This window comes from Lithobates pipiens, unplaced genomic scaffold (genome assembly GCF_037356315.1).
Source record: "Lithobates pipiens isolate NorthernLeopardFrog02 unplaced genomic scaffold, aLitPip1_a1.2 Scaffold_3, whole genome shotgun sequence".
Lineage (NCBI taxonomy): Eukaryota > Metazoa > Chordata > Amphibia > Anura > Ranidae > Lithobates > Lithobates pipiens.
Window position 1 is genome coordinate 75684648 of NW_027507790.1, and position 16709 is coordinate 75701356.

The following is a 16709-nucleotide window of genomic DNA, read 5'->3' on the forward strand; positions in this document are numbered from 1 at the left end:
AATTTACAAGCTGACCTCAATGCGTCTAAATTGGGCGACTATGTGGCAGATGAGGTTTAATGTTGAGTTATGCACTTGGGGGCTAAGAACATGCATGTATCATACATGCTAGGGGGGAGTACAATGGGCAGAATCCATAGTGGAGAAGGATCTGGGGGTTTTGGTAGATCATAAGCTCAATAATAGCATGCAATGCCAAGCTGCGGTTTCCAAAGCGAGCAAAGTCCTTTCCTGTATTGAGAGGTATGGACTCCAGAGAGAGAGATATAATTTTGCCCCTGTTCAAATCATTAGTAAGACCTCATCTGGAATATGCCATTCAGTTTTGGGCACCAGTTCTCAAAAAGGCTATCGGGGAACTGGAGAAAGTGCAGAGAAGGGAAACCAAACTGATAAGAGGCATGGAGGAACTCAGCTATGAGGAAAGATTAGATGAACTGAATTTATTCACTCTTGATAAGAGGAGATTAAGGGGGGATATGATCAACATGTACAAATATATAAGGGGTCCATATAGTGAACTTGGTGTTGAGTTATTCACTTTACAGTCAACAAAGAGGACAAGGGGGCACTCTTTTCGTCTAGAGGAAAAGAGATTTGATCTCCAAATACAGAAAGGTTTCTTCACAGTAAGAGCTGTGAAATGTGGAATAGACTCCCTGCAGAGGTGGTTCTGGCCAGCTCAGTGGATTGCTTGAAGAAGGGCCTGCATTATTTCCTAAGTGTACATAATATAACTGGGTACTAACATTTATAGGTAAAGTTGATCCGGGGAGAATCCGATTGCCCCTCGGGGGATCAGGAAGGAATTTTTTCCCCTGCTTTAGCAAATTGGATCATGCTCTGGGTATAGAATTGGGCATATGGGATTGTATGATATTATTATTATTTTTTTTTTGTGGTTGAACTTGATGGACATGTGTCTTTTTTCAACCTGACTAACTATGTAACTATGTAACCCCTCATTACGGCTTTTATTCAGGTTTGTATTTATATCGCTACTTCTGTAGGGGCCACTGGTATTAACTGGTTCTCCCAAAGCAATACAGAGGTGACTGGCCACCCAAGCAACAGTTCAAACGCTTCAGCTGCAATAAAAAAAAGTCTAGGGGTTGTCTTTTTGTTCATTTCTGCTGATAAAACTTGTAAAAAGGAGAGGGATTAGGGCATGGGATACTCCAAAACGGTTAGCAATTGGCTGTGAGGACAATCTTCTTCTTGAGTAACTGAACATTGGACAGTCTAAGTCCTCACAGCTAGAGACCATAAAGGCAAGTGTCTTTGGCATCTGGTTATCCTGCACAGCTATTGAGACCCAGCCCAGTTTCACAAACAATGCACAATACAGGAGGACATTAAAGCGGAGATTTACCCCCCAAAAAAAAAAAACGCTTTTCGGAACCATCCTCCCCTCCGGTGTCATATTTGGCATCTTTCAGGGGGGGGGGGGTGCAGATACCTTCCGGGCATAGATATCCACAGAATCTGTGGGTATCTATGTCACTTTATGTCGCCCCCCCCCCCCCCCCCCCCCCCGATGTCTGCTGGGAAACACACAGGTCCCAGAGACAGCAGGGACCATCCTTATTACACAGCGTGACTCGCGCATGCTCAGTTGGGAACCTGATTCCTTTACCAAAGATAAGATGGCGGTGGCAGCACCCTAGAGCCGAGCAACAGATCGGATTCGGTTGCCGACATCGCAGGCGCGCTGGACAGGTAGGTGTCCATATTTTAAAAGTCAGCAGCTGCAGTATTTGTAGCTGCTGACTTTTAAAATAAAAAATTTAGGTGGAACTCCGTTTTAACCTCACAGTCCAAGACAGTGCTGAGGATGTGGAATGGGCAGTATCTGAGACCCTATGAGAGCAGTCTCGGTCCAAACAACCTCTGGCATTTATATCCCAAAAGCACACAGTCACCAAGAATCAATTCAGAGTCATTATTCACAAATCCCCAGGATAGCTGTCACCTTACAGCATCGTCCAGGCAAAATCAAGTGAGTGAGACAGTCGTTCTCTTGGACTTTGGTGAAGTCCTATGGTCAGTTCTAGATCACTTCTGGGTCCCAGCTCAGCCACCACTGAGACCCCACAGAACAACAAGTCCACAGGCTGCCTCAGGAGCAAAACTACCCTAAGGCTTGCAACTCCTTTCTGGAGAAAGACCATCTTTCCAGGGCTCCACACTATTTATGAGCTTCCCAGCCACCACCAGGGTACACTGCCCCCCTGGGATTGGGTAGACCCTGATCAATATTCAGACTGGATATTTGAATCTTTAATCCTTAAACTCTGGAAGTTTCTCCCAGAGGCAGGGGAAGCAATCAAACTCTGAACAGATCAAACCAAACAAATCACTACTTCCTTGATTGCAGAAGGGGACAATAAATACATTTACCTAGCATCTTGTCTGTGCTAGAAGGGTGCTACACATTTACTTTAGATTAGCTCCTGAGCTCTGTAAACTCAGTATCTATGCTTTAGTCTTGAACATAAATAAAATACATTCACAAACATTATATTGCTTTGTTAAAATTTTTAAGCATAGTAATAAAATGCAACTTACGAGGTTTAAAATTCTTCTCTTCTAGAACAGTCAACCACTTGGCTCCAGTTCCCAAAATGGTTATCCTTGAAAAGAACATCACTATTCAGCATAAGGACAGCAGGTATATTTAGCCTACTAAGTGTATTGAGCAATTACTCTTATTTTGAAGCATTTCCTGTAAGAGTGTTTACAAAACTATACCCATAGCAAGATATGTGGCATGTAATGTATACAGAACAAAGCAGTACAGGGAGAGATATTCTGACTCTTAATCAGTCACTGGAGGGATGTGCATTACCTTCTGACAGTGTGCATAATCTACCCCTACCTGATTAAGCACCACCACAGCAGGACACATAGGACAGTATGCAAATGACAATGCAAATTATTGTGGGCCTATGGACTCCTGTGCAGTAGCTCATCTGCTGTGGTGTCACGCATTAGTGCCATTATTAGAGCAAACCTATAGGAGATCCACCTCTGCACTGGCTGCGAACTTGTCAAATGCTAAACTTGTATTTTTTGGTTTTGGATGGAGTGGGGAAAGGTTAGACCCACTGCAGGTTTTTTGCAGTCTGTGTCCTTGCTGGGGAGATTTACTCTCCAATTGTCCTAGTGACCACTGTCACCAAGACAAAAAGTGAGGGTAAAAAACAAACATTTAGAGCGGTCACTTAAATAAGAAGTGAAATGGGACAGGAAATGAATGGAAATTTCCCCAGCTCAATATAACCTGACAGAGATGTTAACCCCTTTTTCTACTGTATCCAAAAATAAGAAAAAAGCTTTGGCTTCACATGCATTCTTGTGATAGAACCCATTGTCCCTGTGTGTTTTGGTGGAGGCTGTGGGCTGGCCTCCTACCCACAGACTGTGGCCCAGCAGAGAACAAGAGACTTGGGGACAAAATGGTGTTGGGATAATGTAATTATGTCTTTATATACATTGCTTCCTTCTCCCCATCCTAGCTCTCTTGTTATTGTGTTTAATTCTGTTAGGTCATGGCACGTAGACAAAAAGGTATGGAAACACATCCCAGTGCGGGGGGGGGGGGGGGGTGAGGAGGGGTTGCCTGCTTATAATAATCCCTTTATGTGCTTCAACTGTAGTTTCTGTTTGAATGTACATGTGTCGAATTCCCATTGGTTCTTCCTTGTCCCCTACCCCCGCTATGACAAGGCTAAGGGGAGTGTTCCTAACCGTTTAAAAATGTGTGTTTTGTACTTAACAGTTTATGCTCTGCATGTTTAAACCTCAACACCTGTGTGGTTTGCCTTGTGATTGGGGGGGGGTTAAGGGCTGATTATGGCGAGTCTGCCAGCTGCGGGTGAGTTTGGAGAACAGGAGACACAGGTCTGGCAGAGGTGCCCAGCCGGGGTATCCAAGATCTGTCAGAATTCTAAAAGGTCAATTACACAGCAAGTAATAAAAGGATAGGAAAGAATATGGATAATGATCCTAGAGCTTGCATCTTCTAAAACAGCAGTATCACCTTCCCCGTTAAGGCATTCTATTACGTACAGTAAAAGAAGGCTTTCACAGTGAATCTTTAGGAATCCTATAGTTTATGGGATATGAACATGAGTATATTTGCTGCTCAGCCTGCAAACATATTGCTCTACTTTCAGCCTATAATCATACATGCACAATTTCATACCAAGGTTACAATTGAGAAATTAAAAAGTCTTAGCAATAACAACAATTTGAATGTGTCCTTTGAGAGTAAAACATTGATTAGAAAAAGTAAGATTTGGGCAGCTTTTTAAACCCAATAGTATCACTACAATTCCATTAACCTTTCCTTGGAAAGAGCCATCTCAGTGGGATGTAACCTTTCATCAGGGTACTCAGCTAAATGTCACTGGGGAAATACTGCAGCGATGTCAAAGCAGAATAAAATAAGCACAGTGACTCATTTACTACCACTGTACAATGCACTGGATAAAGCAGAACACAGAAGGCTCCCTGAGCTCTCAGCAGAGTTCTGTCCTTCCGTGAAGAGCTCATAAAACAAACTTTGAATCTTATTTGGGTACAACGATGCAGAAAGTATTCAGCACAGCGATGTACCTTTCACTACTTGCTGACAAGTTCATGACCACCCACATAGGTAAATAACGACAGATTAGAATTGTTTCGATTATGGCCGTTCACATCATGCGTAGTGACCGACTGTTACTGCACCTAAACAATGCCAGTCACCACAATGGCACATAGAAAACAATTGCATTTACTGCGAACTGAATGCAACACACCTGTTGTGAATTCAGCCTCAAAGTGACACTAACTTATTTTTTTTAAACATCATATCATACTTACCTTCACTGTGTAGCTCGTTTTGCACAGAGTGGCCCCGATCCTGCTCTTCTCGGGTCCCTTGGCGGCTCTCTCGGCTCCTCCCAGCTTCAGATAACCCCTTGGGGGGGGACGCTCTCCCAGGGGGTTACCTTGTGGGCATGCTCCCGAGTCCAGCATTCAACGTCCTTAGACGCCGAAAGCAGGACTCCGCCCCCCCCCCCCCCCCCGGCAGCCACATCACTGGATCTGATTGAGAGCAGTGGGAGCCAATGGCTGCGCTGCTATCAATCTATCCAATCAACAGCCGAAAACCCCCTAGCAGAGAGAAGGCGCGTCCCCGTGGGACAAGTTTGAGGGTTCAGGTAAGTAAAATGGGGGGGGGCTGGGGACCGGTCACTAACAAGAACCTTTACAACCCCTTTAATGTTTTAAAAATCTACATTGTTTGCAACATATTCTAATGGAATAGATTAGCTAATATCCATCAGAGTGTAAACTGTGCCCCCTCAAGTAGCTGGCACATCCTCATATGCAAAACTGCACATTTATTGTATATTCTTTATAAACCTTCAACAATCCCGTAAAAAAGAATGCATTTTGGCCTGTTTTATATATTCCTGAAGCTGTGCCAATCAACATTTTTTTCTAAGGATGTAAAAATAGAATTTCTCATATCTGTTCTCTCCAAAAAAACTTATCAAATATTTAAAAGTAGTTTGTAAGCTCATAATTTTTTTTATCTTAATGCATTACCTGCATTAAGGAAAAAAAAAACACCCCACTTCTTAATCTACCTACCCCCACTTCCAAACATCCAAGTCACTGATCCAGCTGCAGCACCGTTCTTCGCTCTTCTTGCCTTCATAGGGCATACTAAGAGCAGCAGGACCAATAGCTTCCTGTTGCTGTCAAACTCCTGTGAGGACGGAGAAGGGACGGAAATTACCAGCCCTTTGATTATCTATGGACACGCACAGCCCGGATCAAGAGTACGTGCGTAGGGGTGCCCCCTTGGCACCCAGCTTAATGAGTGGGCACTCTTAGGGAGGAGCAGACAGCGTTAATGGGGGACTGTCAAATAGGTGGTAAGCAACTGCTCTGTGCAATATCGTTGCAGGAGGAGAGAAGTACTGTAGACTATTTAATTTTAAGAAAAATTAAAACATTATTCAGAATCACTTTAATATCCAATATCCAATATTGAATAACAAAATTCCCTTAAATTTAGAGAAAAGTGTCACTTTTTCGGCCTACAGACTTTTGCATAGCATCACATCTACTGTGGTGTCCCGCATAAGTTTAATTATCTGATTTTTTTTTACATACAGCTCCTGTGTCAGGTTGCACATGCATAGGACAAGCTGAGGAAATTCAAGAGGAAGATCTATATTATCCAGCGGCCAATATCAACCTGATGGCTTTTATTTCTATTAACAAAGGCATGCCTCTTAAAACTATTTCAAGCTTTTAAGCAGTTCATGACATGGACTTTGTTTGGAAGAACCTATATATACACCTCATGAAGAAAATATAGCTTTGATCTGATCTTATTTTTGTTATTTGGGCAAACATTGAATCTCGATCTTGAAAGCAGATGACATGAATAGACATGCATTCCCATACAGCACACAGCATGTGAAAATTAATGTGAGTGTATATAGTACAGTCTGCTACCTCTGTGGCGATGATGTACTATACTTCTCTGCAATATTACACAGTCAGGCCAGAAGGAAAGCCATTAGACATGCTGAGATGTCCAAACAAGTAAACCAGATACAGTACAATTAGCTGAACGAGAAGTATCTATGTACAGTAACACAGAGCAGCCACTTTGTTGTCTGTCTACAATGAATGCAGGGTACACTATGGAATTCAGCTCATACCTGGCCTTTGCACTGCATAACCTAATAAAGCCCAGTATAATTTTAGATGTCTGTAACATAGTACGAATACTAAATAATAGATTTGCATTAAAAAGCAGCTTACTTTTGGAGTGAAGTCTGATCAGAGTTAAGGTCTCTAGTGTTGTGTAAAGGTTAATTAGATTGTAAGCACAAGAGATGAGCTGAAGAGAGATAGGTGAAGTCTGTGGAAGGTTTACCATTATCCATCCACACTGCCAGACTGTAGCTAGTTGAAACCAAAATGATCAGCTTTACAACATTTTTAAAGCCACGGTCTTGCACCACAAGTTGCCTGCAAGTACTTTTGTTCTCCAAAATCCTTTTCTACATGCTCCTGATCTGGGGTACATGCAGAATAGAGCGTGACTTGGCATACCCTCCCTTTTCAACAGGTAATGGGATTTTGAGTTATGAGATATGGCACTTAAATACTATATGTGATCATGATACTTTAATTTATTTATTTTTTTTAAAACAAGTTTTTGAAAAAGACCCACTTTCCTCACTCAGTCTGTACTGCTTTGACTGGATGAAAAAGAGTGGGCTTTTTGAAAGCTTGTGCAAAAAATGTCACATAGTACTTATAGGTTTTGCACTATACTGGCTATCACCCCACACGTGTTGCATTTATAAACTGTTTTTCAAGACTTGAACTGCACAGTTCCATTTTTATGAGTTGCATTCCCAAATCTGTTTAAGATTAAGTTTACTGCTCCATGTGACAGGTCACCCTGCCAGACTCCTCTCTCTGCCTCACTTTTTGAGATAGGAGGCTCAATTTCTGTGTCATGTGACATATGTCAGATGGAGGAGTCTTGTGCAGGGATGCCTTACATGGAGAAAAATTATTTCTAAATGAAGGAACTTGAAGCGTGGCTCATCTACATGCAATAATTCAGTTCTAGGGGTTGGACATAATGTTTCCCAACACAGCTATGGGGAATCTCATAGAACCTAGAGCATTGTGCATTTCTATTGCAGCTTTACATTAATGCGTCATATACTGAAAAACCTAGCAATTTTTTTTTTTTTTTTTTTTTGTGATGTCTTACCCCAGTCTGTCCACAAGATCCCAAAGTATGTTGGGATTAGGAACAAGAGGAGACCCATCGTACAGCACCACTGAAGCTCCAGTAGCTATAGCTGTAACCAGCCAGTTCCACATCATCCATCCAGCCTGTAGAAAAACACATTCATATTACCAGTTCCCAAGCTAATTGTACCACAAAATATAAAACCAATTTAGAAGATATGAACTTGACTTCTGCCAAGCAGAAAATATAACAAGTATTAAATGTGCATCCCGTCTATTTCAGATGGCTACACTTTCAAAGGTGTCACACTGTTATAGCTTAGATGACATGGCCTTGTATCACTTATAAGTTTACAAGAAAAGTACTAGGAATAGTCCCGCCTGCAAAACATACCTAAAAATAGGACAAAATAAAAAATACTGGGTTATAATCCTCCAACACCAAAAGAGCCCAGCTCCACTGCTGTTAATCATTGCCCAACTCCAACACACAACTTTTGTTTGACAGTCTCTCACCCTTTCCCACTATCAGGTTTTTATTACTATGCTTGTGCCTTTTATGAAGACTTCCTCTTAGTTCCTGTTGGAACAGGAAGTGACATAGGTCCCATGTAGGACACAGACTAAACACATTTTGAGTAGATTGAAAAAGATTCAGCTCTTCTGGCAATGTGCACTCCTGAACGGAGTTGGAGTTGAGTGAAAAAAAGCAACAGGCAAACAAAAACTTACTGTGGTGTAGTACATGATTAAATCACTGCTAGTAGTATTTCCATGAAGAATATGCTCTGACAAATGTTTAATCAGGGTACCCTAAAATATAAACAAAAAAAAATCATTAGAATGTACTGTACAATTATGTCCTAAACTTGCAAAAATAACTGGTGCAAAATATTAACCAAAAACTTGAAAGAGCACAACAACAATTTCTCTAAGGTGTTTGCCTGTAGACATATGGAATAATTCTTGTTTATAGACTTTTATGGCCTGTGCACAAGTTGAGTGTCTCTGTAACTTACTATCAAAGTTGGATCTGCAAACCAGGCAGGAATTGTCTACTGTTATGATGACCCTCTAGACCCCAAATATTCCTCAACCTTGCTATAGGGCTTTTGCCATAGAGGGGGTACAGGGAGAGCCGCAGTGTCTTCCCCTTCTTTCTGTTCTTCTCTATCCCTTTCTGGTTACCCATGTTCTTCCAGAGATCTTATGAGGGCCCACGTCTCCTTTGCATGAAAATTTCTCATCTCTACATTGACACAAGTGACTGATGGCATGTCCTGTGCACCAGCCTTTCCTGTATGCTTATTTGTGACCTCTCAGGTATTTTTCTGTGACTGTTAATGATGGAGACTCATACAGGATTTCCTGTCGAATGCCTTTATAACAAAAAAATATCTCCGTAACAATGCTTATTTCTATTTTTTAAAACGAATTAAAAAAAAAAAAAAAATCTGTTGAAATTGAAAAGTAAAATTGCTCGGTCAACTACTGTATGCAGGCCTACAATTCAATGTTCCATATGCATATATAACATGGTATGGAGAGAGTTTTCAAAGGCCAGACAATTACAGGATAAGAAAATGAATGCCTCAAAAATTAATTCTTCAATATCCTCTGCATTACTACACAGTCACAGCAGACCACAGAACGGTTAAAAGGCCCAGATCCCTAGGGAACAGAATATAGTTTTCCGCATATAGATTTCAAAACAAATCAATAGGTGAATGTTACAAAAATGATTTTTTACTTTAGAAACCATCAAAACAGCTGTAATAAAAGTATTTAACAATATACTTTGTTAGCTGGTTAGCTAAAGGTCTCTTGTAATAATTCTGGTATGGGCCATAACTATATACTGTAATGCCTGTGCTATACTGTATAAACTATTCTTTTTAAAAGATCAATACATAGAATATAATTTGCTTTGTTTTCAGTGCTAAGGGGGGTCAAGAATAGCTCTCTTTTTTATCTTCCTATCATTCTTTAGACTGCTTCTGTGGGGAACAGGTTAAAAAGACACTGCTCATGTCTCACGGAAGTGCTGAGGACACAGCAGCTCTGTAGGTGAGATTTCACATTGCAGTCAGCAGGCAGACTCGTGCACCGTTCACACATCGTCTGCTCTGCTGACGTATTGTCAGAGGAGCAAATGGTTTGAGATAACTGTTTGTTTCTGCATTTTAAGATCTCCAGAGCAATGACAACAATATGCTTTACTGGATATGACAGATACAATAACATCAAGTAGCAGAATTTATAGTATATACACTTAAGATATCCTTTTGTCACCAGAGAATAAGCCTCTGCACTCTGCCATTAGAGTAAAATGACATGGGATAAGACTATAAAAAGCTCTATGCTCTATAAAGGTCTGTATTGTAGTAACAAACACAGAACTTCAAATCTATAGAATCACAGGATTGTCTATAGAACAAAGAATTAATAGGATCTGAGCTGTCCAAAGGATGGAATACCTAATGGCCACTCTGAGGGACTCTCTGGACAGGCATAATAGGGTTTGGTTATGGAAGTTGTCGCAAACCTTTGAATATCCACCTTGACCATTACCAGGCATTATTATATGTACCCTGCCCCCTTCCACTTTGGGGGGGGGGGGGGGGGGGTGGATCTGCGGGCTCCACTCGATCATGGAGTGCATTGGATAGCCTCTTTTTCACGTTTTCCTTTTCTTCCTGCAATCCACCTTTATCCACCTTAAGGGCCTATGTGATATTGTCAGGTATTGATTTTTTGCCCGTATGTGTGCTATATGTCTTCACTACTTATTTCTCCTGTGCTATACAATTGCCATGTGATGTTTTGATTGTTAGGGCTCTTGCTGTATTCTTTGAGAGCCGAGTTGGATCAACCACATGGGAACCTGCTCGGTTTATCCTTGCCAAGGGAAGCTTTGTAAAATCAATCTGGATTTGATTGTGAGATATTGTGGATTTTTAGCCTCTGTCCTGCATACCTTTTTACTCCATAAAAATACAGTTAAAAAATAAATAAATGCCCCTTTCTCTCCAGTCTCTGCTATGGCGCAGCAGATGTCAGCCAAAAAAATGTCCATTGACAACCTCCACCATCCGATCCTGTCCACCAAAAACAGACAGTTGGCGGTCCCATTCCCCATCTGGCGGATCAGATGGAAATGGACAGACGGCCCATTTACACCCAAAATGCCCCATAGAGGAGAGTGGGACCGTGTCCGTGAGATCCCCCCACTGAGTAAGTGGATTCCGCTTAGCAGAGGCACCCATGTGAAAGGGGACTTACTATTTTAAAGGCACAACTACAATGAACACAGATGATACAGCCATTACTGGATGAACAAAGCTGGAAAAAGAGCCTGCCCATCCAACTGCATTACGGAGACCTCTACTCGGAAGTGTTCGATGACTCTGCTGTGGAAACAGGAATCCACCTCATTTACATGATCACACATCTAAAGTTTAGCATTCCTGATGGGCTATGACAATGCTATACGAGTCAGCATGACAACCTACAACCAGGTGCAAAACATCTAAGGCTAGATTTAGATTTGTGTGTTGGCATTTTCTTTTCACTAGATTTTTATTGGGTTTGTACATTACTAAAATAACATAGTACAAGGTTAGAGACGATAAGAGGCCAGCTGTAGATGCAAAACATACATAAAATGAATAGGCATGCACTGTATCCCTGGCAACAGGTATGCAAACTATAAGGAGACTGAGCTGAACAGTAAACACTTAACCTTGGCAAACCATACCCAAATGTATCTTCGTACTGAAAGGAATAGGAAACAAGTGAGTTATAATTTTAAAGTATTTGTCAAAAGATAGGTGGAAGGAAATGTTTGATCCAAGGGGCCCAGATCTTCTTGAAGATGACCATTCTGTCTAACATTCCTCCTGTCATTTTCTCAAAAATTATGGTCTGTTTAATCCTGTTCTTTACTTCATGGAAATTCAGGACTAGAGATCTCCACACCTTGGTAATAACTTTTTTTAATGGCTGTAAAAATACATTTTAACTAATGGGAAAAGATGTTGACTGGCGTTTGGTTAAGCAAGGATTTTTGTAGTGCTGTGTTAAGCAGGTGGTCTAGAATGGGAATTTACCTATATACAGTAGGGAAATTTATTATTCGATCCCCTGCATATTTTGTAAGTTTGCCCACTTACAAAGAAATTACAGGTTTATCATTTTTATCATAACTGTATTTTAAATAATAGAGACAGAATATCAACCATAAATCCAGAAAAAACACATGATACAAATGTTATAAATTAAGTTTCAGTTCAGAGTGTAAAATAAGGATTTGATCCCCAAGAAAAACATGACTTCGTATTTGGTGGAAAAACCTTTGTTGGCAAGTACAGAGGTAAGAGGTTTCTTGAAGTCAGTGACCAGGTTTTCAAACATCTCGGGAAGGATTTCAGTCCACTCCTTGTTACAGGTATTCTCTAAATCCTTAAGGTTTCTTGGCTGTTGCTTGGAAACTCAAAGTTTAAGCTCCCTCCATAAATTTTCTATGGGATTAAAGGTCTGGATACTGGCTAGGCCACTCCATGACCTGAATGTGCTTCTTCTTGAGCCACTCCTTTGTTGCCTTGGCGGTATGTTTTGGGTTGTTGTCATGCTGGAAGACCCATCCATGACCCATCTTCAGTATGACTCTAAGAACAAAATCCCTACAGTCAAGCACGGAGGTGGAGACATGATACTTTGGGGCCGTTTCTCTGCTAAAGGTACAGGCCGACTTTGGGGGGCCAATAGACAGGGCCATGTATTGTAAAATCTTGGACGAGAACCATCTTCCCTTAGCCAGAACACCGAAGATGAGTCATGGATGGGTCTTTCAGCATGACAATGACCCAAAACATACTGTCAACAAAGGAGTAGCTCAAGAAGATATTAAAAGGTCATGGAGTGGCCTAGTCAGTCTCCCGACCCTATTCCTTTAGAAAATGTATGGAGGGAGCTGAAACTTCAAATTGCCAAGAGACCACAAGAAACATTAAGGATTTAGACCTGTAAAGAAGAGTAGACCAAAATCTCTCAAGATGTGTGCAAACCTGGTCACCAACTATAAGAAACGTCTTACCTCTGTGTTTGCCAACAAGGGTTTCTCCACCCAGTATTAATTCATGTTTTGCTTGGGGATCAAATAATTATTTTACTCACTGAACTGCAACTTAAATGTATAGCATTTGTTTTTTGATTGTTATTCTGTCTCTATCATTTAAAATACACCTATGATAAAAAAAAAAATATAGACCTGCAATTTGTAAGTGGGCAAACCTACAAAATCTGCAGGGGATCAAATTATTATTTTCCCCACTGTAGCTTAGTCCATGGGGCATGGGAAAACCAAATATGCAGAAACCTGCCAGAGTTCAGGCATCTACAAAAGCATGTAGGGGAGTACTTTATCAAAATTTAGCAACTCTTGATGGGACTAGTATCATCTTGGGAGAAGACTGTAGTTTGTCCCCAACACGTGGCCATATTGGGAACAAAGTTTATTGGTTGCCCATATTTGGGACTACATTTCATCTCCCAGTAGAACAGCAAGGTCTTCTGCATACTTCTGAACATTTGTCAGTGGTCTGAAGGTACTAAAAATTCTAAATGGGGGCATTCAAAATTGTCTGGAAAACTGGAAAGGTTAATGCCCTCTGGAGTAGATTTTATAGAAACAATTGTCATCCATATGAATCCACTCTTTAAAATTACTTTGGGGTTCCATGCCTGGATAAAAGGAGGGATTATTTAGGTAAAAAGAGAGGTGCAATGAGAGAAGGCAGACTAAATACTCATTGCCGTTCCAAACTCTGAGACAATAGGTTGTGCACTCTAGGTTTATCTTTTGGGAGTAGCGATAGGATATTATATATCCTGAGGGGGATTCATTTCCATCGCTTCAGTACTCACCCACAAAAGGGTTTCAGCAGTGGAATATTTCGTTAGCTGGCCAACCGGCACGGGCAGATAACATTTTGAGTAATTTGGGAAGCCTAAGCCACTGCTGAGTCTAGGGATTCCAAATCAATCAACAAATGTGGGTTTGCAGGACTTTAATTATGTGGGACAAGACATGGACCAGCAGGACCCACAAAAGACTAATTTGGGCAGAATTGTCATTCTGACTGTCCCAATGTGACCGAACCATAAGGGATTATTTATACCAAGTGGTAAGAAGTATTTTTAGCCTGCTAGTTGTAGTTAGGTAGGTTTCAGAAAATCGTCTGTAATATGCATCAAGTAGACCCCAATCTACTAGGGATTAGTCTATTTGGGCCAAGGGCTCCCTACCAAACACAAATCTGGCCTTCCTATTTTTGAGGCTCACCAATGGTTTACATCTTGTGGTGAACCCTCTGTATTCACTCTGGTGAAGTCTTCTCTTGATTGTTGATTTTGACACACATGCACCTACCTCTTGGAGAGTGTTCTTCATCTGGCCAACTGTTGTGAAGGGAGTTTTCTTCACCAGGGAAAGAATTCTTTGGTCATCCACCACAGTTGTTTTCCGTGGTCTTCCGGGTCTTTTGGTGTTGCTGAGCTCACCGGTATGTTATTTTTTAAGGATGTTCCAAACAGTTGATTTGGCAACACCTAATGTTTTTGCTATCTCTCTGATGGGTTTGTTTTGTTTTTTTAGCCTAATGATGGCTTGCTTCACTGATAGTGACAGCTCTTTGGATTTCATATTGAGAGTTGGCAGCAACAGATTCCAAATGCAAATAGGCACATATACAAACTGTTGTAATTCCTACACCGTTCACCTGATTTGGATGTAAATACCCTCAAATTAAAGCTGAAAGTCTGCAGTTAAATTGTGTCAATGTCCCAATATTTATGGACCTGACTGTATAACATAAATTCATGTGACTGCAAATCATGACAAGAATGCGTACATAAATATGTTGAAAGAATATATATTTACATAATATAAATGCAAATTTATCTATATTTGAAAAAAAAAAAAAAAACGTTTCTGAATGTAACCCAAGTAGGAAAAGATTCTGATTTGTTTAATACAAAACAAAAAGCACACATATTCTTCTAGCTGATAATTCTGCAACTTTAAAGGTTTACTTTGAGCTGCTTGTTCCCAGTTGCTGTGAGCAATACTTACTCCAGCAGAATGCACCATACACTTAGGGGCTCCAGTAGTACCAGATGAGTACATGATATACAGGGGGTGATTGAAGGGTAGCTGCTCAAACTCCAGTTGTGGGGCCTGGTCTCCCACTTTTCCAGTTGCCAGGAAATCATCCAGGAATACACTAGAAAAAAAAAAAGACACACAAGAACGTAAGCATAGTAAGCTTTTTCTCACTTTCAATCCAAGCCTTAAAAAGCTGCCCAAACACAAAGAAAAAAAAATGTAAATATTTGCATAACAGGTTTTGTATTCCCATTGAAATATATGTTCCTCTTCATCAAACTGCCTGTGTACTAGATTGAAATCCTGCCCCATAATACACACAGTATGTCAAGTACTGCAGGCTTTATCCTACAGAATAGCCGGGCTCTCTCTAGATAGTCTTCCAGCACCATGGACAGTTCATGTTTTGTGCACTTATGCACAGAGGTAACTAAATCCTGCTGCTGTGACACAAATAGGTAACTTAAAGTGGAACTTCTCCCAAAAGGGGAAGTTCCACTAGTTCGCATCCTCACAGAGGGGCACAGTTACCTTTTTTTAAACAGGTACCTGCTCCCATTTCCAATCAGATGCGACGCAGTGATCTGAGCTGGAACTTTTCACACCCAACCTTTTCCGGCAGCCTTCTGGGACACATCATCAAGACCATTCACAATGTGCAGCGCTGCTCGCACATGTGCAGTAGGAAACCTTCTGGCTTCACTGCCAGTTTCCCTTACTTAAGATGCTGGCACCTGCACCCAAAACTGATTGAAGAATCGGCTCAGGCGAGGACAACTCTGGATCCCTGGAAAGGCAAGAGTCCTTCTATTCAAGGTTAGCAGCTACAGTATTTGTAGCTGCTGGCTTTACATTTTTTTGGGATGAGCCTGGAGCTCCTCTTTAAGCTGGTCATACACTAGTAAATTTTTGAATGCAGATTTGTACAATTATCCGTAAAAATCGTTGAAATCCCTGATGACTTGACAAATGTCATTCAAAAGTGCTCCAAAATTTCAAATTTTTTAGGACTTATTGTAGGGCAGTATTACATGAAAAAGTCCTCTATACAGCAATATTTCCAGCCATCACAGGCTCTTTTAAAATGTGGAGTATAATTACCTCAAAGAATGACATGTTATACTGCCTTACAATAAATCTAATAAAAAAAATAAAAAAAAGTTTTACAGGATTTTTGAAAGAGATTTCTCCTATGTAGATCACTTTATGGAGCAAAAAGATTGTGCAAGCACAAGGACAGGTGGTCTTTGAACATGGCAGCTGAAGACTGGGACTAGCAGAGCTCTGTTCCTTTTTTAGGCTGCTGAAAATACTATTCACTCCCTTTAATGAGCTGGGGATGAGTTCTTACATTGGTAAAGCAGAAAGGGTTTCAAGTGATCTATTCCTAGTTACTATTGTGAAAGCAGAAGGCTAAACTGTATTTTCTCTGTATGTGTAAATTACTGAAGGTGAACTGTCAGAAATACATTACAGTTTCAGAGAGAATATTTTACAAATACAAACAAGGCTCATATACAACAATTTTAAGAACAGGTAAGAAGATTTCGGAGAAGAGGTGTCATGTACATCAGCTCTTTATCAATTTTAACAGATAACAGGGCAGAGTATAAGGCTCATGTAAAATAGGGTAGAAAGCATTCCAAAAAAACAAATCAGAAGTTAACATTTTGTAACTGCTGCACAATATATTTAAATCAATGCAAAAAAGGCAAAAATATTAACTGGTATTCTCTAGGGCAGATTAGAAAAGCAGAGC

General features: G+C 40.7%; 1 protein-coding gene across 1 annotated transcript in view; it reads right to left on the reverse strand.

The window, feature by feature from the left end:
- The window catches only part of AACS (acetoacetyl-CoA synthetase), a 135171-nt gene that overhangs the window by 35480 nt on the left and 82982 nt on the right, over positions 1–16709 (reverse strand). The window contains exons 8-11 of the mRNA XM_077461821.1: positions 14918–15068; positions 8518–8598; positions 7805–7929; positions 2569–2633 (exon numbers count right to left, since the gene is read on the reverse strand). Of these exons, the coding sequence (XP_077317947.1) occupies positions 2569–2633; positions 7805–7929; positions 8518–8598; positions 14918–15068 (422 nt within the window). The remainder of the gene's footprint in view (positions 1–2568; positions 2634–7804; positions 7930–8517; positions 8599–14917; positions 15069–16709) is intronic.